This window comes from Apiospora aurea, assembly GCF_038362705.1.
Source record: "Apiospora aurea strain CBS 24483 chromosome Unknown utg000010l_segment0_segment0, whole genome shotgun sequence".
Classification (NCBI taxonomy): domain Eukaryota; kingdom Fungi; phylum Ascomycota; class Sordariomycetes; order Amphisphaeriales; family Apiosporaceae; genus Apiospora; species Apiospora aurea.
The window spans coordinates 2,685,797-2,707,482 of record NW_027117397.1 but is presented as its reverse complement, the minus strand read 5'-3'; the positions used below and the strand labels follow the sequence as shown (position 1 = coordinate 2,707,482).

General features: G+C 54.5%; 7 protein-coding genes across 7 annotated transcripts; 3 read left to right on the top strand and 4 right to left on the bottom strand.

The window, feature by feature from the left end:
* Positions 1–404: 404 nt before the first annotated feature.
* PG986_014818 (uncharacterized protein) lies at positions 405–2,028 on the bottom strand (the record flags this gene model as incomplete). The annotated part of the gene is made up of 5 exons (XM_066851040.1): positions 405–1,015; positions 1,098–1,162; positions 1,228–1,610; positions 1,688–1,792; positions 1,867–2,028. The coding sequence occupies 5 exons, from the start codon at positions 2,026–2,028 to the stop codon at positions 405–407; spliced, it is 1,326 nt and encodes a 441-aa protein (XP_066693278.1).
* A 4,638-nt stretch (positions 2,029–6,666) lies between these two features.
* PG986_014817 (Major facilitator-type transporter ecdD) lies at positions 6,667–8,411 on the bottom strand (the record flags this gene model as incomplete). The annotated part of the gene is made up of 3 exons (XM_066851039.1): positions 6,667–7,365; positions 7,440–8,244; positions 8,314–8,411. The coding sequence occupies 3 exons, from the start codon at positions 8,409–8,411 to the stop codon at positions 6,667–6,669; spliced, it is 1,602 nt and encodes a 533-aa protein (XP_066693277.1).
* A 3,236-nt stretch (positions 8,412–11,647) lies between these two features.
* PG986_014816 (Oligosaccharide translocation protein RFT1) lies at positions 11,648–13,644 on the top strand (the record flags this gene model as incomplete). Its single annotated transcript, XM_066851038.1, has 2 exons — positions 11,648–13,461; positions 13,584–13,644. The coding sequence occupies 2 exons, from the start codon at positions 11,648–11,650 to the stop codon at positions 13,642–13,644; spliced, it is 1,875 nt and encodes a 624-aa protein (XP_066693276.1).
* A 199-nt stretch (positions 13,645–13,843) lies between these two features.
* PG986_014815 (ATP-dependent RNA helicase DBP3) lies at positions 13,844–15,836 on the bottom strand (the record flags this gene model as incomplete). The annotated part of the gene is made up of 4 exons (XM_066851037.1): positions 13,844–13,997; positions 14,079–14,191; positions 14,264–15,684; positions 15,737–15,836. 4 exons carry the CDS (start codon positions 15,834–15,836, stop codon positions 13,844–13,846), a joined length of 1,788 nt encoding a protein of 595 aa, XP_066693275.1.
* A 501-nt stretch (positions 15,837–16,337) lies between these two features.
* PG986_014814 (uncharacterized protein) lies at positions 16,338–17,172 on the top strand (the record flags this gene model as incomplete). Its single annotated transcript, XM_066851036.1, has 2 exons — positions 16,338–16,430; positions 16,540–17,172. The coding sequence occupies 2 exons, from the start codon at positions 16,338–16,340 to the stop codon at positions 17,170–17,172; spliced, it is 726 nt and encodes a 241-aa protein (XP_066693274.1).
* A 663-nt stretch (positions 17,173–17,835) lies between these two features.
* PG986_014813 (carbonic anhydrase 2) lies at positions 17,836–18,735 on the bottom strand (the record flags this gene model as incomplete). The annotated part of the gene is made up of 1 exon (XM_066851035.1): positions 17,836–18,735. One exon carries the CDS (start codon positions 18,733–18,735, stop codon positions 17,836–17,838), a length of 900 nt encoding a protein of 299 aa, XP_066693273.1.
* A 1,150-nt stretch (positions 18,736–19,885) lies between these two features.
* On the top strand, positions 19,886–20,833 carry PG986_014812 (O-methyltransferase domain protein; the record flags this gene model as incomplete). The annotated part of the gene is made up of 1 exon (XM_066851034.1): positions 19,886–20,833. One exon carries the CDS (start codon positions 19,886–19,888, stop codon positions 20,831–20,833), a length of 948 nt encoding a protein of 315 aa, XP_066693272.1.
* Positions 20,834–21,686: the final 853 nt, after the last annotated feature.

Genomic DNA, 21,686 nt, shown 5'->3' with positions numbered 1-21,686 from the left:
CCCACCAAGACTCAAGAATCTTTCGGCCCTTCGGCGAATCTAGAACGAAAAGAAAAGATTAAGTCCCAGAAAAGCTAGGCTTGAAAACCAAGGCAATACGACCATGTAGGGAGACAATCAGGCACTGCATCGGAAACGGCATGAGTCAATGGTCAGCAAAATAGGGGGAACAGAACGATCGACATTGGCCCTCATTCAGTTCAAACTCAAAACCACGAAGTCCGAGAACACAAAGTGCACAACGGCTAATGACATTGCATGAGAGAGTCATGGCTCGTTTCTTAATTTTATTCATTATGTATAAATCCTTTACCGGGGTATCTGTCCGTCTGAAATCACCAGACAAAGGTTAATGTCAATACACGCTAATAGTTCTAACAGTCAACTTTGCTTTTCCCTTCCACTCATAATGCTCGTTTGTGCGGCGGTACGCTATCCAGCGGGCTTCGAGGGCTGATCCGGGGCCCTCCCTCCTCTATGAAGTCTTTGGACGACTTGTGCGTGAGCCGCTCCTCGCTGTCGTCGAAGTGGCTGTACATGCCGCTGCCGTCGTTGTGGGCGGGCTCCTTCTTGACCGTGACTGTGGTCGTGGTGAAGATGCCCACTTTGTTGTTGTGGATGCTTTTGTTGTCGCCGTTGCCGTCATTGCCGTTGTCGCCGGTGTTGGGAGTCCCACACGTCACTCCGCTTTTGCTTTCGCCGCCACCGCCTCGTCGATGATTGCCCTCCAAGTCGAGGTCCTCTTCATCGTCTTCGGACACGCGCTGGAATGTTGCCAGTGTGAAGTTGCCGTTTTCCCGCGCGGCGCGGGCCCGGCTCGCTTTATGGCGGTCCATGCTGCCAATGGTCTGTGGTGGCAGGCCGGATGCAGAAGCACCGGGGCCAGTATGTATGCTCCAGAGACCAACCGACTGCGCCGTTCGCTTGATTAAGGGTTGCAGGGTCGCCAAGCATCCAGCACAGATGGCGAGGCCTTGTTCGACGTCAGACCAGATCGCGATATCCACCGTTGCCCCTAAAAAGGAAAGTGTCAGCACCAGACCAAAACATATTAAACAGGCCAAAGCCCTGGTGGGCGAAGGTTGTGATCCACATACATAAAAAGTCCGGTTCCTCGAATGTGTGGACGAAGACGAAACGTACAACAACGGCAATACTGGCCCTAAAAGAACGATCGTGTCAGTATGCAACATGCAATGGCCGGTTGTTGAGAGATGCAAAGCTTACACGCAGGCCATGCCAAGGATGGGGACAAGTGAGTACTTGATACTCTTGCGCATCTGCAGCCCCATGATCATGTGGAGCGGGAGCAGCGCAAAGGTGAAGTCGCAAAGCACGCTGAAGGCACTGTAGAGGTAGGTGAGGGCCGCGATGATGGACGGCGAAACGCATGTCCCCGGGCTGTCCTTGTCCCAGAAGTAGTAGAGTGGCTGGCACTGCAGGAGCGTGACGAAGAAGAAGACGACGCCGGTGATGACGGAGAGAAAAAGGAGGACATAGATGATCCACTTGTGGGCTTTGACGACAGTGATGCGCAGAAGGAAGACGCCAATCGATATTTTTGAGGTGATCATAGTGATGCAGTACCATATGTAGCAGAACCACCAATACTATAAATTCGAGTGAGCATATAGTCTAGGAGACTGGTCGTCGCAGAGCAGGAGCTTCGACCGAGGGTTGGACGAACCTTCATCGCCTCCTGGATGTCCAACTTAGCAAGATCCTTATGGTGCCGTCCGGTTCCATAGTGGACTCCTGTCAGCGCCGACGAAGTGAACAGGACAAAGGAAACCTATTTATAGCCTCTTAGTTAGCGGTCGCTCTTCCGAAGGCGTTTCGAAGGGATTGCCATAAGCCATAGCTTACCGTTGCGAAGACCATAACTCCGTCATCCAACCCAAACGCTCTGAGGATGAAAATGCGCGTGTAGCATCGAAGGACTACTGTGGTGACGGCCAGTGCTAGCAAGGCAATGCAGACGGCCTGCAGCTCGGGGCCGCGATTCGGGATATCGACGCCGTCAGCCATGGCTGCGGTTTGGGTGCTGGCTTGAGGGTTGCTCGGCTCCTCTTTGCAAGCTGGCGTGATTACATAACATAAGAACCGTAGACTCGGGATCACAAAAGGGACGTCAAAAGGAACCAACGAGTCAGTCAAGACCCTCCTTTAAGGCATTTTCAAAGTTGGAAAAAAAAAACCCGGGACCCAACGAAGGGGTCCCGTCCGTTTTGGGAAGATGCTGGTGTCCTGGGTTCTTGCCCCAGACCCATACCAAGCACGAGGGTCTTGTTATCCTCGAATGCTGCATTGCACATGCGGAATAACGGATCCAGTGTAATGAAAAGCTCGCCCAGGAAATGGATCGACCACACCCGGTTTTGGTAGCAGTTCGAGGGCGACAGTACCTTGCGTCACTGCAGCTGAGCGGTAGCGTCGAGCCAAGGCCGGTGCCATTGCTGTTTCTGGGGATAGCGGCAGAGCACTAGTATACCCATTGTATATTCTTCCAATGGAGCCAATCGGGAACGGCTCCAGCGAATGAGAGACAACGGGCTTTCGTTCCCTATAGTGGAACCTATCTCGGGCTCCAGCTTGGGACCTGGACTGTGGCAGGTTGGCCCCTGAAATAGTCTGTAACGATCCGGCACTGAGGCAACACCCATTGCCGGGAGTTCTTGGTAAGCGGGTTTCTCAGCATTTCCGTTTGCAGCCGGCTGCAGAGTTTTTGATCTGGCCCTTGGCCAGAACATATACTGACAGCAGTCATTGTTTTGCCTGCCGATCTTGATGTAGCCACATCGTATTGTCAGAAACGGATCGGGTTCGGTACATAGGTGCCGATGTCCATAGCTAGCTATGTGCACATAATTCATGCATCTACGTGCCCCCAATGGTTCCGCCAATGACGACTCCGAGACTCAGCAAAATGGCGCAAGCATTCGTCGTAGCGTAAACAGATGTAACTCTGTAAATGCCTGTCCAGACCAAATCGACCAAAGGTCCACACATCTCCTAATCAAGATGCATTGATTGTGACCGCCGGTAGCTAGGGTAGCAAATGAGACTTGTCTGTGCCAATGATCTGGGTGAGGAGCCGTGAAAGAACCGTAGTGGGAGCAGCGGGGTCCGCTAAGTTGAGATTCCGCTCGCCTCGACGACGCGCCCAGGTAGCCCTGACAGTAGCTCAACGCATACAGGGACGAGCGCACTGGTGCTTGCCCCTAGTGCCGAGGTCTAGCCGCTGCAGGCCGGCGAGAGCATGGATCTGAATACGCAGCCGGATAAGCACACATAGGCAAGGATTTTCCACATGTACGTGGTATGCAGCCTCAAGGAGGGGCAGAGCATATCATAAGAGTTCAAGTCCGTCGAGAGATCAGCAGGTTGGGCACCAGCGAGACATTCTTACTTTGGGTCTATCAGAGACCATTGAACGATACGGAATGCCGATCCGGGTTTGGGAAAGGTGCCATTGCGATGTCGATGTGTGGCCCAGCCACCAGCGACGAGGGCAAGACGAAAGATCCACCATTCCAGGTAACGACGATCATGCCGATGTAGGTACGAGTTTTCTGGCGCTTTCTCAGCCTCACGTAAGAATGAGGTACTGAAAGAGGACAAGCAGATATTTTGAATGGAGTCGGGTGGGTTGGTGAAGCCGCACACCGGGTTTAGCTGAAGATAATCATTCCCTGGTTGGACTGGCGGCTTGCCGGAATTGCTTTGGTCGTCTCTCAATCGGGAGGATATCCGACGCGCAAAAAGTTCTCGGCACCACGCCAATCCTCTTCCTCTCTCCTTCTCCGTGTGTCCTGACTGTAAACGAGATGAACTCGAAATAGAGTCGAAAGGGGCGGGAACTCGAACAAACGATTCAGCCCTCGTTTTCGACTAAAGAAAAACATCAGATTGGGTGTGTCAGGTCTCTCTGGCAGTTGAAGCGGTAGTTGGGGCTGGCCCTGGGAAAAGCTACGCGAGATTCGACAAGAAAAGTGGCACCAGAGTTCAAGCTGGTGTCACAGCTAAATGTCAAGACTCAACGGGCAACGGCAAGCCTAGCAGCCTAGCAAAAAGGCTTCTTGCGGAACAGGGCAGGCGTCTCTCGCGTCTCGCGTCTAGTGATGGACAGAAATACATATGTACTCCCAGCTGCAAAAGATGGTCGAGTTTGTTTACCAAATACCCAAGGTTACGTCCAATTAATTAGCTGTCCGAGAACAGATTGTTGCAATTTTGTGACAGCTAGAGCCGTAGCCACCACTGCTGCACACCTTCATGCAAACACCCTGTCGACCTGCTAACCTGCCGCTGTGTGCAGCAAGTGCTTACATTTTAGGCCCGCCTTCCGCAATGCCCGTGCCCGCTGACGGTACGGAATTACCGAAATGCGAATAAGAACCGTTTTTTCTCTCTTTTTTTCCTCTTTATATCAGCGACGCCTAAACGGCTGCCTTAAACAGTTGAAAAACCCCGACACAGTGGATGGGCTAATGACCCAAAGAAGAAGCAGAAGAAGAAGAAGAAGAAAATCGCCTTCGAGGAGAAGTCGACTGAGGAAGACAGACTGATGAACTGAACTGCTGTTTGTTCAGTCCTTTCTTCACAGATCGGGATGTGTTTTCGCCCGTTCAGGGCGGCCAGTGCACGTTACAAGGAGAAGCGAGATTTCCGACGTTGCATTCAAAGCCAAAGCCAGGCTGGTGCTTTCACGATCTCCGCCCACGTAGCGCCTGCCGGTTCTGGAAACAGGGAAGCAGAGAGACTAGAATAACCTACTTAGTAGCCACTAAAGTCACGACCGCTGTCAATTGAACAGGGTATGCGTGTATCAGATTCGATCGATCATCACCTATCTCCCATGTGCTTACGATAATCTGGCCGAGAAACACGTTGTGCGTGGAGATCGTAAGTGGCTAGTTAGGAGGAGGCTGGCAGCTGGCTGGCTGGTGCAGGGCAACGTGAGGTGTGGCCAGCCAAAGCCACACAAGGATCCCGGTGCACTACATTGATGCATCTCTCTCTTCCTCTCGTTTATGTGTCTATTCAACGCCTGCTCAGGGGCAGACATCCGGCCCGTACGCCTTCGGTGCATGAAGTAAGTGCACCTGTTACCACCTCCATCTCTCCCCCGGGAGCTTGCGCAGCCGAAATCGGTGTCCTGTCGAAGCGGGTTCGCGGCACTTGAGCAAAGAGCGTAGTGTAGACCGTGGCATGGCAAAGGAAGTCAATTATAGAACAAGCAAATCAGACCTGCCCCCATTCATATGAAATCCCATTTCCCTCGGTCTATTGCTCGGTTACCGGAGAAAGGACGAGGATTGCGACGGTAGCGCTTTTCTTGGAACAACGCCCTACCATTCCCGTCTCTCTCTATCGCTTCCGCACTGCAGAGCCGTGCGGTGTTGCCCATCACCATTACGCCTCAGGGAGTAGGCAGCGGTGTGCCCGTACGGTTCCGTGCATGAAATAACTGGCAGGTACTATGATGAATACCTCTTGAGGCGCCGTATGAGATTGGCCGGGAAAAGGAGTGGCGTGCGCTAACCGCTGCAATCGGTGAAACACCACGCGATCTGAACCGAGGCAAGAACATCAGCTCTCACCCGCTCCCCGCCTACTCGAACGCGGTTCTCGCTGGTTCGCGGCCGCCAGGAGCCGGACGAAAATTGCGATGGCAGTGCGTGATTGGGAGAAGTTACTGCCTACTGCTCCCGTGCGGGAAACCTCCGCAAAGTCGCTCAGGGGCAGGCGGCACACCTATACAGCTCGGCGCGTGCGCGAGGAAAGGGAAGATAAACCCGACTCGTCCCCGACAGAAGAGAATGTGTGATACTCGAGAGAAAGTAGAAACGAGCGTTGCTCCGACTGCTCAGGAATTTGAGGGTGGCTGGCTGGCTGGGCTGCTGCTGCTGCTGCTGGCGGCATTGCACATTGAATCCGATCCGTGCAATTGGCAACTTACCAATCCCTTCCTGGACTCTGAATTCGGTCCCTACGATCGTCAGGAACTGTACGATGAAGCATACGGCGGCGGCGGCTCTGCTGCTTGCGTGTACACGTACAGTCCCCCGCCCCGTACCTCCCGCCCCCCTCCAAAGTTTTCGAAAGAAATAAGGGTCGCACAATGCCAGAACCTGTCGTGTTGAAGAAAATGCATAGGAAACCCGCTCCTGATCGGCGACTGATTGATTTGAGCCGCGAAGGCCAGCTGCAGTGGCGCGCGTCACCCCTATCCAGAACGGCAAAAGCCCGACTCAGAAGTGCAATTGACACATACCGAACACGTCCAGGCGGGCGCCAGGCACCCTCGAGGACGCAATACCTGCTGCCGGGATTGGGGGACGACCAGCCAGCGTCGGACAGGGGGATTGGGTAGTCGTTCAATGGAGGCGCCAGTGCTGCCAACAAGCCAGGTGAAATAGTTGGTGTGTTCTGCGTTCGGACATCAGCCAGTCACTGGTTGATAGGCGAGTGATTAGAACCATTTCTTTGTTATTGATTAAGTAGATTAGATATCTAAACCTTATAACTCTCGCTTATATCTCGTCTTATCGTGGTATCATAATAACAAACTCAAGTAATCAACACCCGACCCAACCCTAAGCACCCAGCATTCCCTCGGAGAAAACCCCGAGATCGACCTTCCTTGGTGTACATGCCAACCCCTCACACCTCGTCCTCGTGCGCGTGAGCGACCTTCTCGGCCCCGACGACACCCTCGTGGCCCGCCGCGCCCTCTTTCCGTTGGCGGAAGGTGGAGGTCGGCTGCCATGTCGACGACTTGTTGGCGAGCTTGACCTCGGCGTAGAGCTCGTCGACCTCCTCGAGCGACAGACCCTTGGTCTCGTAGATGAAGAAGTAGACGAACGCGATGCAGATGAAGCAGCAGCCGAACCAGATGAAGAAGATCTTGGACTGCAGGTTGGCGTACCCGGGCCCGTAGTTGACAAGGTAAGGGGTCGCGTACGCGATGGCCCAGTTGAGCAGCCAGTTGGTGGCCGTGGTCATGCTCAGGCCGCGCGCGCGGACCTTCAGCGGGAAGATCTCGCCCGTTACGACCCAGGCCAGCGGGCCCCAGGTCGACGCGAAGAAGAAGATGTAGAGGCAGACGAAGGCGATGCCGGCCTTCTGCGCCTCCACGTTGTGGACGATAATGTTGCCGGCACCGTCCTGGCTTGTCGTGGTGGTGCCGAGCATGGCGACCAGGAACTGACTAACACACATACCGACGGCGCCCCACAGCAACAGAGGTCGACGACCGAACCTATCTACAGCCCAGAGACCGGGGAGTGTCGAAACAACGTTGATGCAGGACGTGATCATCTGGATGGTGAAGGCATTGTTGATGCCCGAGTTCTTGAAGTACTGTTGACAAGTAGGGTCAGCTTTGGTATGTACTCAACAGATTACGGATCAATGCATATGGGTCTATGGCTTACCTGAGTTCCGTAGTAGAAGATGAAGTTAATTCCGGTCAACTGTTGAAGACCCTGCAGAGCCATACCAGTGAGCTGACGCTTGAGCATCGGGCCCCTGAAGCAGTCGATGTAGCTGGCCTTGCCGAGGGTCATTTCGAACTCGTGGTTGGCGCGGATCTCTTCGAGCTCAGCCTGGATTGAGGCCGACTCCGGCGTGAGACGGCGCAGCTTGCAAAGCGAGCGGACGGCGTTCTCGTACTTGCCCTTTTTGACGAGGAAACGCGGGGTCTCGGGCAGAATCAGCATACCGACAATGAGGATAATGGCCCAGGCGAACTGCACCGCGATGGGGATGCGGTAGGAGCCCGTATCCTGGCGGTCCTGCGTGGCGTAGTCTACAATGGCAGCAAGAAGCAGACCGATGGTGATGGCAAGCTGGTATGCGCCGACGATCGCACCACGAATCCACTTGGGCGCTGTCTCGGACTGGTAGAGGGGAACGACAGCGGACAGGAGACCGACGCCCAGACCAGCAAAGAATCGGCCAGCCAAGAAGAGCGGCAGCGCGGTGGCGGCGGTCTGGAGAATGACGCCCAGGTTGAAGACCATGCAGGAGAAAATGAGAGCATAGCGACGACCGATGGTATCAGCGAAGGCGGGAGAGCTCAAGGCACCGAAGAAGGTACCGGCCGAAAGAATTGACACGACAGCCGATGACTGCGACGGAGAGACATCTAGATGGCCTTGGGGGTTGACATAACCAGTAGAGAATAGTGTTTGCCAGTACTCCATGGCTTGGATGCCGCTGATAGTTCCTGTGTCATAGCTGTATAGAGACCCGTCAGTGACTGCGTTCCTCTAGCAGCACGAGCCATGCATGTTGAAAATAACGTACCCGAACAGTACACCGCCAAAGGCGACGAACACGCCAATCACGATGGCGGGCCATGCCTTGCCCTCGTCATGTTCGGGCTTTCCCGGGAACCACACCATTTTGACCTGAGGTTCAATGGAGACAGGGTGTTTGGTAATGATATAGATATACTGAAGAGTGACACTTGAGAGACCCGATGCTGAAGCTGTCAAACAATGGCGGAAAACATCCAGGCTTTATATAACCGCATTTGACTAGGCCAGGTGTGTGCCAGACACGAATCCTGCAAGGTTCCATCCAGCGAGGACATGGTCTGCAAGGCTGCCTGGCTCATCATAGCGGCACCACCACGCGCACACTACAGGGAGGGTGGCAGTAAGCTTGTTCCCCCATCCATCCAGTCTTTTCATCATCTCCAGACCAGGGACTGGGGCAACGAGCTCTAGAACTCTAGTCCGGGGTATAGCTCTGGAGCCCCGGATTCGCGCTACATAAGGTGCTATATCGGCGGCATTGTGGATGCAACATAGCAAGCAGCATGGTAGTTCCGCGGGGAGAAGACCAAAGAGGAGCCAGCTTAGCCTCAAGAGCAAAAGAGCTGAGTGCTGTCGATCACGCGGGCTTGCAGGAATGGACGCGGCCGGGCCGATTTCTGTCTGCATAGTCCCCTTCCTCCAGGGTAATTGGAGATCCGTCACGGTCCTGGATGGGTAACACCAGAAGAGGAGAGGCCAATGGGTGGGCAGAGACTCTGAGTCGGTCAGTGGAACCTGGAGTAGGCGCCAGGCTTAAGACGGCCTAGCTCTCTCTAACAACATTGCAACACAGTCAGTGTAGGCCGTCAACCTCAACACCCATATCTTTCGTTCATTACTCAAAGCGCATGTCATTTGAAGCAAGGCATGCACACCATGCTACTCCAGAAACACTTCTGTCAACCCGATCTTGTCAGTGGAAGCAAGACAACTAACCAACAGAAACATGTTCACCACACCAGACAAGCGGGTATCGGTTGCCGTGACGCAGGAAAGAAACATACCATCTTCTCCCTAGCTCTAGGACGGCATCGGACCGAACGAGCTTAGAACAAGCTTAGAACCTGCCCTAAGCATGTTCACTGAACGCCTGCTACTCAGTGTCTACCGCAATCCACCACACGGTGCATAGGTAGTTGCAAATCAGTAGTCAAGTTCCTTGGGCTTAGCCATAGTAACTAACATCCATAGCTGCGAAAGTAGCCAAATAGCAGTGTTGGACGAACAGGTTGGATGTTTCTAGTACGATTACTAGGTACTGCTTCATTCGAACCTGGCCCTTACCTCGCGAGGCAAAAATGCCAAGGTACCATGGAGTGCCTGATTTGGACTGACAAGGGGCAAATGCGCGATGGAAACAGCGACCAATCCGTGCCACGCAAAGCTTATTAGGGTGCCAAGGTGCCTAGCATTCTTCGGTCAGCAGGCTAGACTCTTTCCCCCATGACCCCCGGGGATTTTTCAAACTAGGAACAGAGCTGAAAGGGAAAAAAATCGGTCCATGATGCCATCTTGTCGGATATCGTATCTTGGGAATCCCATCAATCGAATGTTCCGTGGTGATGTCTGGAAGAGAAGCCTTGAAAAAGAAGAAGCGTCCAGTAAGGAGCTGATCGAATCATCGAATACCAACCTAGGTACGGTTCAGCTGTACAGGCAACGTAACGACATAGGTACACGTAGCGGCTGGAGCATACCTTGCAGGTATCTTCTTTGCCCTCGTGACCAGCGAGATGGACTCGACCGACACGATGCGAGCTCGCCTCCCCTGCCAGTTGAGCTCGTTCGCATTCCATGCCACAAGGGACTGAGGTATTAAGAACTCGGCGAGATGGCGGCTGCCGTGCCAAGGCGGGTACGCCTGTTCATGATAGGGAAAAGCGCCGAGACCAAGAGTCAGTAGCATCGCTATTCCCCGCTCGAACCCCAATCCCCTCACGATCTTGATACGTTAATGCGACAAGAAACTTGCCCGTGGTTGGGAGCCAGCAAGGCAATCGATTAGAGGGAGACCCGATACGAAAATAATGCAAGTCAACAGGCCACATTGGGGCATCTCTCTCTGGCCTCTGACTTGATACGCCAGTTTCTTTGGAACACGTTTCTGCCGTGGATAACTTGGATGATATATGTTGCATCCCTTTCCGATAGGCAGATGCAACCATCCAGAATACATGTCTAGGGATGGGAGGATGACTTGCAGCTGTCAGAGTCAGAGGACGCGAAAGAACAGGTCTGGATTTCGATACCGCCGGGGGCAGGGCCGCCCCCGCAAAGTCGCAGTTGGGGTAGAAATTTCCCCAACTCCTCCCCCAAATCGCCTCCCCAGGCCAGGCCTAATTCTCGGCGAGATCCACATTTATTTCCAAGAAATGCCCCAGGACTGCTAGCGAGTGATGAATCGAACGGTGGTTGACGAAGTTCCTGATGAGAGGCCCAGCGCATTGGAAGAAAGATTCGAGATGGGTTAACCGAGTCTGGTCTACTGCTCACGCCTGTCTGTATACAGTCGGTTCCGAGACGCGGGAGTCGCGAAGATCTTTGGCGACAGCCATGGGCCGGAAAAAGGCAAGCCTGGGATAGTCTGGCTGTCCGCCGCTCTTTAGAGTGTTCCTGTGATTTCTTCCGATTGATGGTGATAGCAGTGCCAGGCATGACCCTCCAGGTTCGGGTTCAGAAAACCTCGGCTGGAACTATTCGCGCAAAAGTGGTCCATCAAAAAAGTGCACCAAATCGACGGAATGACATCGTACGTTTCCGTAGCTCTGAGTAGGTTCAGTCGGGTCCGAGTTGACAGGAGCTGAAGGTCCCTGCTCTAGCCTTGTGATCAGCTCGCCCTCGCTGTACTGTATGTAACATCATCCCCAGACCCGATGGTCTGGTACGGAATATTTGGAATCACCCAGCCATAAACGCCGGGAAGACCGATGATCCTATTCCTGGTGGGGAGCGTGCCGAGGTGGGTGCTTCTTTCACAACCAGCTACATCACTACGCATGCAAACATCCGATGATATACGCCAACACCAAGACAATACACCAGCCTCCCAAGTCTTCATGGCCATTCGGTGGTTTAGTCGTAAAAATTCCTGAAGCAGGTTATTTTAGTCAAGTCCTTGCAATTGAAGCCAGTGCAAAATGGGGGAACATCTCCGCCTGTTAGTGTCCAGGCTTACGGAGTATTGAGCGAATGAATTAGCATGCTGTTTACCCCACATTGACGATACGTTCGCTACCCGCGTCTACTCATCCCTGAAAGCTGAATTGGACAGCATACGACCCCCATCACACACACACCAATCGGCCCATCCCTCGCTCAGAATGGGCGGAAATGGGGAGACTACGATGACGGGTGCCTCGTCCTCGTCCTCGTCCTCGTCCCCGTCCTCGCAATCGCAAGGCTCGGCCGTCCGCGGCGCCTCGCTCCTCATCGTCCTGCAGGTGGCGTCCCGCGCCGTAACCTTCGTCGCGAACCAGCTCCTCCTCCGCTTCCTCACGGCGCAGCTGCTCGGCGTCTCGACCCAGCTCGAGGTCTACTACCTCTCGGTCCTCTTCTTCGCCCGCGAAAGCCTCCGCGTCGCCATCCAGCGACAAGGCCCCACGACCACGACCGCGACATCAACCGGTGAAAATAGCAAGGACAATAAAAATGGCGACAACAAGGTCAGCAGTGACTCGGCCCAAGACAGCCAGTCGGTCGTCAATGTCGGCCACCTCGCCCTCGTTCTGGGCCTGGGCGCCGCAGTCGGCCTCGGCGGCGCCTACCTGAAATACGTCGACGCCGCGACGGCCTCGACCCCGCACCTGGACACGGCGCTGTACATCTATGGCCTCGCGGCGGTAATCGAGCTCCTATCGGAGCCCGCGTTCGTGGTGCTGCAGCACCGCCTCCGGTTCGGGCCCCGCGCCGCGGCCGAGTCGTACGCGACCTTTGTCCGTTGCATCGTCACCTTCGGCGCCGCGAACTGGGCCTGGCGCTCCGGCTGTGACTGGGGCGCGCTGCCCTTCGCGCTAGGACAGCTCGGGTACGGACTCGCGTTGACCGGGGTTTACTTCGGGTACGGCTGGTGGCTGGCGTCAAGTGAAGGGTTCTCGCTATTGCCCAAACAGATCGCACAGCCCGGAGACCAGTCCCTTCAATCTGCGGCGACCAAGAAGAAGTCGGACGATCTAGTCACGGCGGGCAACAATAGCAGCAGCTATGCGTTGGGCTACTTCTACAGACCAACGCTCAACCTCGCGGCCAGTATGACGGCACAGTCGCTCGTGAAACACATCCTGACGCAGGGCGACACCTTCCTCGTCTCCATCCTCTCGAATCCCCAGGCGCAGGGCGTCTACGCGCTCGCCAACAACTACGGCTCCCTTCTAGCCCGGCTCATCTTCCAGCCCGTCGAGGAGAGCAGCCGGAACTACTTCAGCAAGCTCCTCGCCGCCACCAGCTCCGAAGGAAAAGAGAAAAGCAGTACTGGAAATAAAGAGAACGACAAAAAGCTAGCGCCGTCATTCTCTCCATCCAACCAGGCCCTCGTCAAAGCCCGCACCGACCTCGTCTCGATCCTGCACGCCTACCTGCTCCTCTCCCTCCTCATCCTGACCCTAGGCCCCTTCGGCGCCCCGCTCCTGGTACAACTGATCGCCGGCCCCGCCTGGGCCTCGAGCGGCGCCGGCCTCGTCCTGGCCCAGTACTGCCTCTACCTCCCCCTGCTCGCCCTCAACGGCCTCACCGAGGCCTTCGTCAGCTCCATCGCGACCGAGGCCGACGTCCACCGCCAGAGCCTCTGGATGGCCGGCTTCAGCGTCGCCTTCGCCGCCGCCGGCTTCGTCACCCTGCGGCTTCTCGACCTCGGCGCCCCGGGCCTGGTCTACGCCAACGCCATCAACATGCTCGGCCGCATCGCGTGGAGCGGTGCGTTCATCAAGGGCTACTTCGACCGCGCCTCCGGCGGCAAAGTCCGCTTCGGCTGGGCTGATGTCATGGGGGCCGGCGGCAGCATGGGCGTCTACGTCGCCTCGACGGCCGTGCTGTGGCAGGTTCTCGTACTTTGCGGGGTCAGCGTCGGCGGTGTATCGACTCGCATCTTCAGAGATCTGTTCACGGTGTGTGCGTTGGCTCTGCCGTATGTTGGGCTAGTGTAAGTTTGAATTTATATTGTTCTTGGTTTCTTGACAGTTGACCCATTACTCCTATAATTTCCTTTCCCGAAACTCCATACGAAAGGAGAAACGAACTATTCTAACATAATGTTGCCTGCAGTGCGTACATGGAGCGCCGGTACTTCCTAGCATGTTACCGCTCGATACGGGGAGGTGGTTGATCATCCTCTCCTTGACTAGGTCTGAACTGAACGAATGCCGTGTCGCTTTCTCTACGTCATCGTGTGGTAGAGTCTATATAACAAAAATCTTGGATCTAGCTCCATGGACAGACAAGATAGGCCCGTCTACAAGGTGCAGCCATTAAGTGTCTAAGTCGTAACGCGTTTTCTTTCAAACAAAGAGCTCCAATCAGCAAATCTAGTCGAAAGTAATCTTGGTGCCCTTCTTGCTCATGTCGACATCCTTGAAGAAGGCGCCGTAAGTGCCGTGCTGCTTCTTCTTCACCGTGGTTCCGAACTTCATGAGCTCTTCTGGAACGGGCTGGTTCGCTTGCCTCAGGATGTTGACGAGTCTGGTTATACGTGTTAGTGATGCTGCCTTTCTGGGAAGCCTTGACAGCTGTCAAAGTCAATGGAGGAATATGAGAACTTACTCTCCGGAATGCGCCTTATCGTGCTCAGTGAACATGGTGATAGCAAGACCGGTCTTGCCGGCTCGGCCGGTACGACCAATACGGTGGACGTAGTCTTCGATAGTCAAGGGGAACTATACAATTGATAATATGGTCAGTTAGTTGTCTGTTTCTTTCAGGAGTCAAGAATGAATAGCAAAACATACCGTGACGTTAAGAACCAACTTGACCTCGGGGATATCCAGGCCACGGGCCGCGACATCGGTGGCGACCATGACGTTCATGTCGCCCTTCTTGAAAGCATCCAGACTGCGGGTACGCTGCTCCTGGCGCAGATCGCCGTGGATACCGACGACCTTGATGCCGCGCTGCTGCAGAAATTGCTCGACGCGGGTAGCCTCCTTCTTGTACAGACAGAAAACGATGACACGCTCGTTCTTGGGCTGCTGCTTGAGGATCTGCAGGACGCGCTGCTCCTTGCCGCGGGGATCGACGACCTCGACGCGCTGCTCGATGCGGGTGTTGGCCTGCAGGTCGCCGGCCGTGTTGCCACCGATCTGGATCTTGACAGGAGACCTCATAAAGGTGGAGGCAAGGGCCTGCACACTCTGCGGCCACGTCGCGGTGAACATGAGGGTCTGGCGGATCTCCTTGGACGGGCACTGGCCCAGGATCAGCTTGATGTCGTCCTCGAAACCCTTGTCCAGCATGCGGTCGGCCTCGTCCAGTACGGCGAACTTGGCGTTTCCAAGCTGTATGGAGCCCTCCTCGAGGAAGTCCTTGAGACGGCCCGGCGTCGCGACGATGATGTCGGCCTTGCGCAGCAGGTTGCGCTGCGTATCCTTGGAGGCACCACCGTAGACACAGACGGTCGACAGACCGACGACCTCGCCCAGCTTTTCCAGCTGCTCCGCAGTCTGCATAGCCAACTCACGGGTGGGGCTGACAACCACAGCACGAATGCGACCCTCGTTCTTGCCAGGCTTGGGCATCTTCAGCACCGCCTCAACCAAAGGCAGACCGAAGGCGATGGTCTTTCCAGATCCAGTCTCGGCAACACCGACAATGTCTCGGCCAGAGAGACCGAAGGGCCACGAGGCGGATTGAATGGGAGTAGGGGACTTGAAGGCTTTGAAAGGCTGCTTGGAGGTCAACGTCGTGTTGGGGAGATGGCTGAATTCGGTGATGGGTCGGAGGGCCTTGCCGGGCTCGGCCAGGGGGTCTGTGATGTTGGTTTCGTTTGCCTTGAGGAAAGACTCGATCTCGGACTCCGGCAGAGCGCTCAGGGAAGCACTTTGCACGTAGCTGGAGTTGGAGTCGGTAGCACCGTTTGTGTCGTGACCGTTTGTCGCAGCGCCATTGGTGGCAACCTCATCATCCGCGTCTTCGGTTTTGCTCTTCTTGTTCTTCTTTTCTTTCTTCTCCTTCTTCTCCTTCTTGGGCTTCACCTCCTCCTCGACGGCGCTGGCCTCGTTGCTGACGGCGGCATCAGCACTCGAAGTAGTCTCAGCTTCGGCTTCGACATCGTCGTCTTCTGCCTTGCGCTTCTTCTCCTTTTTGTCTTTCTTGGATTTCTTGTCCTTCTTCTTTTCTTTCTTCTCCTTCTTCTCCACCTTGGCTTCAGAGTCTACGTCCATAGCATCCTCAGCAGGGGCAGCGGCGACTTCAGACTCCTCAACGGGGGGCGACCTTGTCCTTCCTTGCCTTCTTATCCTTCTTGGACTTCTTGCGCGCCAAGGTCGCATCGTCCTCAACGTCTTCGAGGGTACGCTTCGACATTATGGCAGATTTGGCAGTCTCTCACAGAAATGCAGTGTGTATAATCTGCAATCTCGGTTGTAGAAACTGGAAAATTAACAATGGGGGGACTACAAAACCGACTTGATCGCAATGCAAAAAGTCGTACCCTGCCGCAGTGCCAGTCCAAATCCACCAATCTACCACTGCTAGCCGCAATCGCGATTGATTGAAATTTTGGAAAAAGTTCTTATCTTATCGGGACTCCCCACCCGCTAGCGCCGGTTAGCGCTTCGTGTTGCGCATAAAAATGCACTTGGGGCATAGGCGCCCCTGGCCATCCCTGTCACTATCACCCCGCCATCTATCGCCATTTATCGCAGCGGGTGGGAAGTAAACAATCCGATCTCCATTGATCTGTCCGAACTTGAGAAGTAGTAGGTTAGTGACAACACACACATACCATCCAAACCCCCGCCCGCCAACCAACACTTGCGACGCCGGATACCCGCACCGGCCCCATTTCACCAATTTACGCACACAATGGCAGACAAGGTCAAGAAGTCGGGCGATGAGAAGAAGACCAAGGTCCATAAGCTGTCTCTGAAGGGCAGTTCCAAGCTGGTCGCTGAATTCGTAAGGGCTCATCCAACCATTTATCCCCGACCCCGTCGTAACCCGACGCATACAGCGTCCACGATTGGCAGTACCAGTCACTAACAGAATGGTTTGCGTCTGCGTTTAGTTTCACTACTCGATCAACACGATCCTTTTCCAACGCGGCGTGTATCCCGCCGAGGACTTCATCCAGGTCAAGAAGTATGGCCTCAACATGCTGGTGTCGGCCGACGACCAGGTCAAGGCCTACATCAAGAAGATCATGAGCCAGCTGGACCGCTGGATGCAGCACGGCAAGATCAGCAAGCTCGTCATTGTCATCACCGACAAGGAGACGGGCGAGCACGTCGAGCGGTGGCAGTTCGACGTCGACATCTTCAACAAGGACGCCAAGAAGTCCAGCAAGTCCAAATCATCCAAAACAGCCGCCGCGGCGGCGGCGACAGATGGTGACGAGAACAACTCTGCCGGAGGCGGCAAGAAGATCGTGGCCGACACCAACAAGACGGAAGAGGAGATCCAGGACGAGATCCGCGCGCTCTTCCGCCAGATCACCGCCACCGTCACCTTCCTGCCCCAGCTGCAGAGTACCTACACCTTCAACGTGCTGGTCTACGCCGACGCCGACAGCGAGGTGCCCGTCGAATGGGGCGACAGCGACGCCAAGGAGATTGCCAACGGCGAGAAGGTCCAGCTGAGGAGTTTCAGCACGACCAACCATCGTGTGGAGACACTGGTCAGCTATCGTGTGGAATCATAGTGGCAAGCTAGTTTCCCCTTTGGAGAGAGGCTCGCAACTTGCGAAACTTCGTCTCATGTATGGTGATATGATGAATTATGGCGTTGCTGGCGTTAAAAGCGGTGTGGACCACCCGCACCGAGAGACTCGGAGGAATGATGCCTTGTATAGTACGAACTAGATGTCCACGAACGGATCAGGATATAATGACTCTCAAACGGAGCAACGCGTTTTCTTTCCCTCAATTTAAAGACAGATGGTAAATTCCCTTACTTGTTCCAACTGAATTCTGCGCACCCGGAACTTTGAATCGTGCTCCAACTTGGTATAGTTCGCGGAGTTAGGTCAGCGACACAATCAGAGAATCAAGTATATCAGAGTTATACTCTTATGATAATGAAATGAATTCACGATTCTATCCTTGTGATTGGTTTCAATAATATCTATAACCGTTCCCGACCCAAAGCTACCAACCCCACGATGACATCCTATTTTCATCCCATAGCGCCCGCCATGACTAGAACTAGGTAAACTAGTTAAGTTTCATGTGTTACCGGGAATGAAACGTAGGGAGGTCCCCACACCCAAAACAAACCCATCCCTTTTTTTCTCTTCCTGTTCCTTTCTTTTCGTAAAACCATAATAACTCAAAATCAAGTTTCAACCCGTCCAGGAATCCACGACCTAATCAGTGAGGTTGTAGATCTTCTGGATCTTGGCCAGCATGGACTCGAAGTCGACGTTGAGATCCTTGAGCAGGCCGTCGTGGAAGCCGAAGACCCAGCCGTGGACGATGGGGTACGTATTCTCGGCGTACGACTGCTGGACGGCGGCCATCTTGACGACGTTGCGGCACTGCTCGACGACGTTGAGCTCGACGAGACGGTTGTAGCGCTCCGTCTCATCCTCGATGGTGTCGAGCTCCGCCTCGTGCAGGCGGTAGACGTCGCGGATATTGCGCAACCACGGGTTGAGGATGCCGAGGTCCTTGGCCGTCATGGCGGCCTTAACGCCACCGCAGCCGTAGTGCCCGCAGACGACAATGTGCTTGACGTGCAGGTGGCGGACGGCGTACTCGAGGACCGCCATGACGTTGAGGTCGTTGTTGGGCACCAGGTTCGCAATGTTGCGGTGGACGAAGGCCTCGCCGGGGGCCAGGCCCGCAATCTGCTCGGCCGGAATGCGCGAGTCGCTGCACCCGATCCACAAGTAGTCGGGCGTCTGGCCCTCGGACAGCTTGGCGAAGTAGCCCGGGTCCCGAGTCTCCTGGGCGGTGGCCCACGCCCGGTTGTGGTCAAAGACCCGGTCGTGGTCCTGCTTCAGGTAGTGCGGGATCTGCTTGTCGTCGGCCATCTTGCGCCAGGCACTGTCCTTGTGCGACGAAGGGGATGGGGATGGGGATGAGTCTTTGTTGCTGCCGGAAGACGAAGCGGAGGAAGAGCAGTAGCGCGGGGTGAATGTAACCGCAGCAGCACGAGTAAGACGTGAGGATTTGGTGAGGATTGTGGGCCGGATGATGCGGGAAGTGGTGAGATGACGTCTTGTAGTTGAGAGCAGAGAGTTGCCGAGCCGTAGCGAGGACATTGGTGGGAACCAAGAAGACGAGGAGGGTGAGATTCGAATCGTACGACGTGACGACTCTAGCGAAGAGGTTAGTTCCTGCTGTCTGGGGAGGATGGCAAACCCCTCTTGATCGTCAGCGGGCGCTATTAGTCGAGCAATCACTCTTCCTCGTCGCCGGCCCCGGCGAGATAAGGTTTGCAAGATCTATCTGGCTTGGCGCGGGCTCAGCTTCACCTCAGCTGCAGCTGCTTGCCAGCTGCCAGGGCTTAACGTCTGTCCTACCTTCCCTTCTTCAGGTCTGCCTGCCAAGGTCTACCTGCCAATGGCAATCAATGTAAGACATTGTTTTAATTAGATCTTTCTAATTGGCACGAGACACTTCTCTCTTTTCAACAAATTCCCGAACAGTCAGGTGGGCTGCATTCGTTGATATGCCTTGGGCAACAAAATATCCCGCCAGGCCAAAAACGGTCAATCTGGACCAATTGGACTCATGAACCGATTGATGTTTCATCACATGTATTTGGAAACGGAAACCTGCCGTCTTTACTACCAAGGCGTTTGGTAAATGTTTTGAGTTATACTCGTCAGCCTTTTGGGCTATCAGCCAGTATCTGCTGACCAAGACCCAGGAGAAGAAGTGAAAAAGAGAAAGTGAAGCATCCATAACAGCTCAATGTCGACTGCACTAGGACTCGGGTTTGGTTGAGTAGTGTTGGTTGCATTACCTCGATTTACACAGGTCTCTTACAGTGGCTTGGGTTGTTACCCCCGGAAGGAGTGACCAAATTGGGCTTCCAGGTTTCCTTGCCTAGAAAAGAGAGCCAAGGGGGAATTGACCTTTTTGGTCCCAATTTTCGGTAAACGATCCCCTTTTGGATCACAGCTGCATATCTACTGTAGCATTTCATTTCCAATTCGCTCCCTGCCTACATGAAGAGCGGAGTTTGTTTCTTTGCTTAGACCCAACCCGAATCCATGCCGAGGTGTGTATCATTATGCGTACCGGGCCGTCGTCGGTCTCCCAAAGTCTTCCCGCTCTTGTATCCCCTCATCCTGTGAAGAAACATTGGTTATGCCGGGTCCAACCACTTCTCTCTAGTTTTGGTAGATTCATAATTTTACATATCGTCAGCATAATACGCCAAATTCTATTTTTACACAGCTCGCGATGACCGTCTCGTTGGAAAGCCAGTCTACCGGTTTGGGCGAGCGGCCCAAGGAGAAGATCAGACTAAAAGGCGTCGAGGAGACGCTGTTCTGCACGCTCCTGCCCAAGGCCCGGGACGCCGAGCGCCCGAACCCGGTCCTGGGGGACCCCTATGCCTCGCGGCTGATCGAGTCGTGCGACGTCGACCTGACGCGGTCGACATTCCAGGCCGTGGACAACGACCGGGCGATCCGGTGGGTCGTCAACCGGTCCATGACCTTCGACCGGTGGTGCCGCGACTTCCTCCAGAAACACAAGTCCGAGCCCGTCACCGTGCTCTACCTCGGCTGCGGCCTCGACTGCCGCGTCCACCGGGTGAAGCCGGGCCCCGACGTCCGCTGGATCGACCTCGACCGGCCCATGGTCGTGGACCTGCGGCAGCGGCTGATCCCGCAGGCGCCCGAGGGCGACTACTACCTGCGGATCTTGGACATCACGGCCACGGGCTGGATGCACGACATCCCCGCGGACCGGCCGACGCTCATCATGGCCGAGGGCCTGTTCATGTACCTCACGCCCGAGCTGGTGGAGTCCATCATCCGCGAGCTGGTGGAGTACTTCCAGCAGGGCGAGATCTTCCTCGACACCGTGTCGAACCTGTACGTGAAGTACACCGACCACGTCGAGCCCCTCAAGGCCAGCGGCGCCAAGTGGAAGTGGGGCACCGACGACGCCCGCGAGGTCCAAAAGTTCCACCCGCGGCTCCGGCTGCTTGAGCACGTCCGCTCAGCCGACTACATGGGCAAGAAGGCTTTCGGCCAGAGCCAGGTGCCGCTCTTCGGAAATAATGTCTCGGGGGTGTTGAAGATGGTGCTGGCGTCGTTGTCCAGTAGTAACAGCGCCTTTGGACAGAATGCGAGGTTCGAGTTTGCCAGGCCCGAGTCTGATTCATCTGCGGAGACATCATAATACTTTCATGCAAGTAGAGAATCAACAATTTACCTGTGGACATATTACTCAATACTGAATAAGAGAGGGGAAAGAAAACCCAGAACCTAAATACTCGTCCAGTTCAAAACCTTGGAGCCTAGCCGCAGCAATAGCTTCGAAACATGATTGTCAACGATGCTGAAGATGTTGGCATTGTCTGCCCCTAGTATTTCCTGGTCATTGGTCTCTGCCTGCCTAACTCGAAAGCCGACTTGTTAAAGTTGTTTCTTGCCTCTATAAGTCAAGGTTATTTTGGAGAAGCAACAATATCGCTTCAATATAATGCACGCTGGGATGCCATTACATATATCAGTCAAATACACGCAATAAGTCTATCCCTATAATCAAATATCAGCTCAGGTAGCTCAACCTTGTTGAGAAACCCTACAACTATTGGTCATATAACATTCCATTGTGCAGTTATAGCAAAGCAAGTATCTTCCCAGTTAAGAATATATATACTAGGCCCCTGTCCTTTTCTCTTAATGACCCTGAGCTAAACAGTTGTGCCTGTCGGTTTGTACGATGACTAAAGGCGGCAGGCCCATGGAGGTCTGCCATTGGGCTGCCAGTTAAAACAAGATTACACATCTTATTTTATCGTAATATAGACTGGCATAGCCTTATTATTAATATCTACCTAGTCAGAACCCTCGGTATAATTGAGTATCCAGGTAGGGTGCACATTTGGTTTGTTGACTTTTGCCTTAGATAATGAGCTGCTTTAGGCCGTAGTCGAGAAAACGCTGCCGCACATCCCGGGTTTAGCCCCCTTCCAGATGTTGTGTCCCGCGGTCATACCTCCGCTCAATACTATTATGTCTATTCTGGT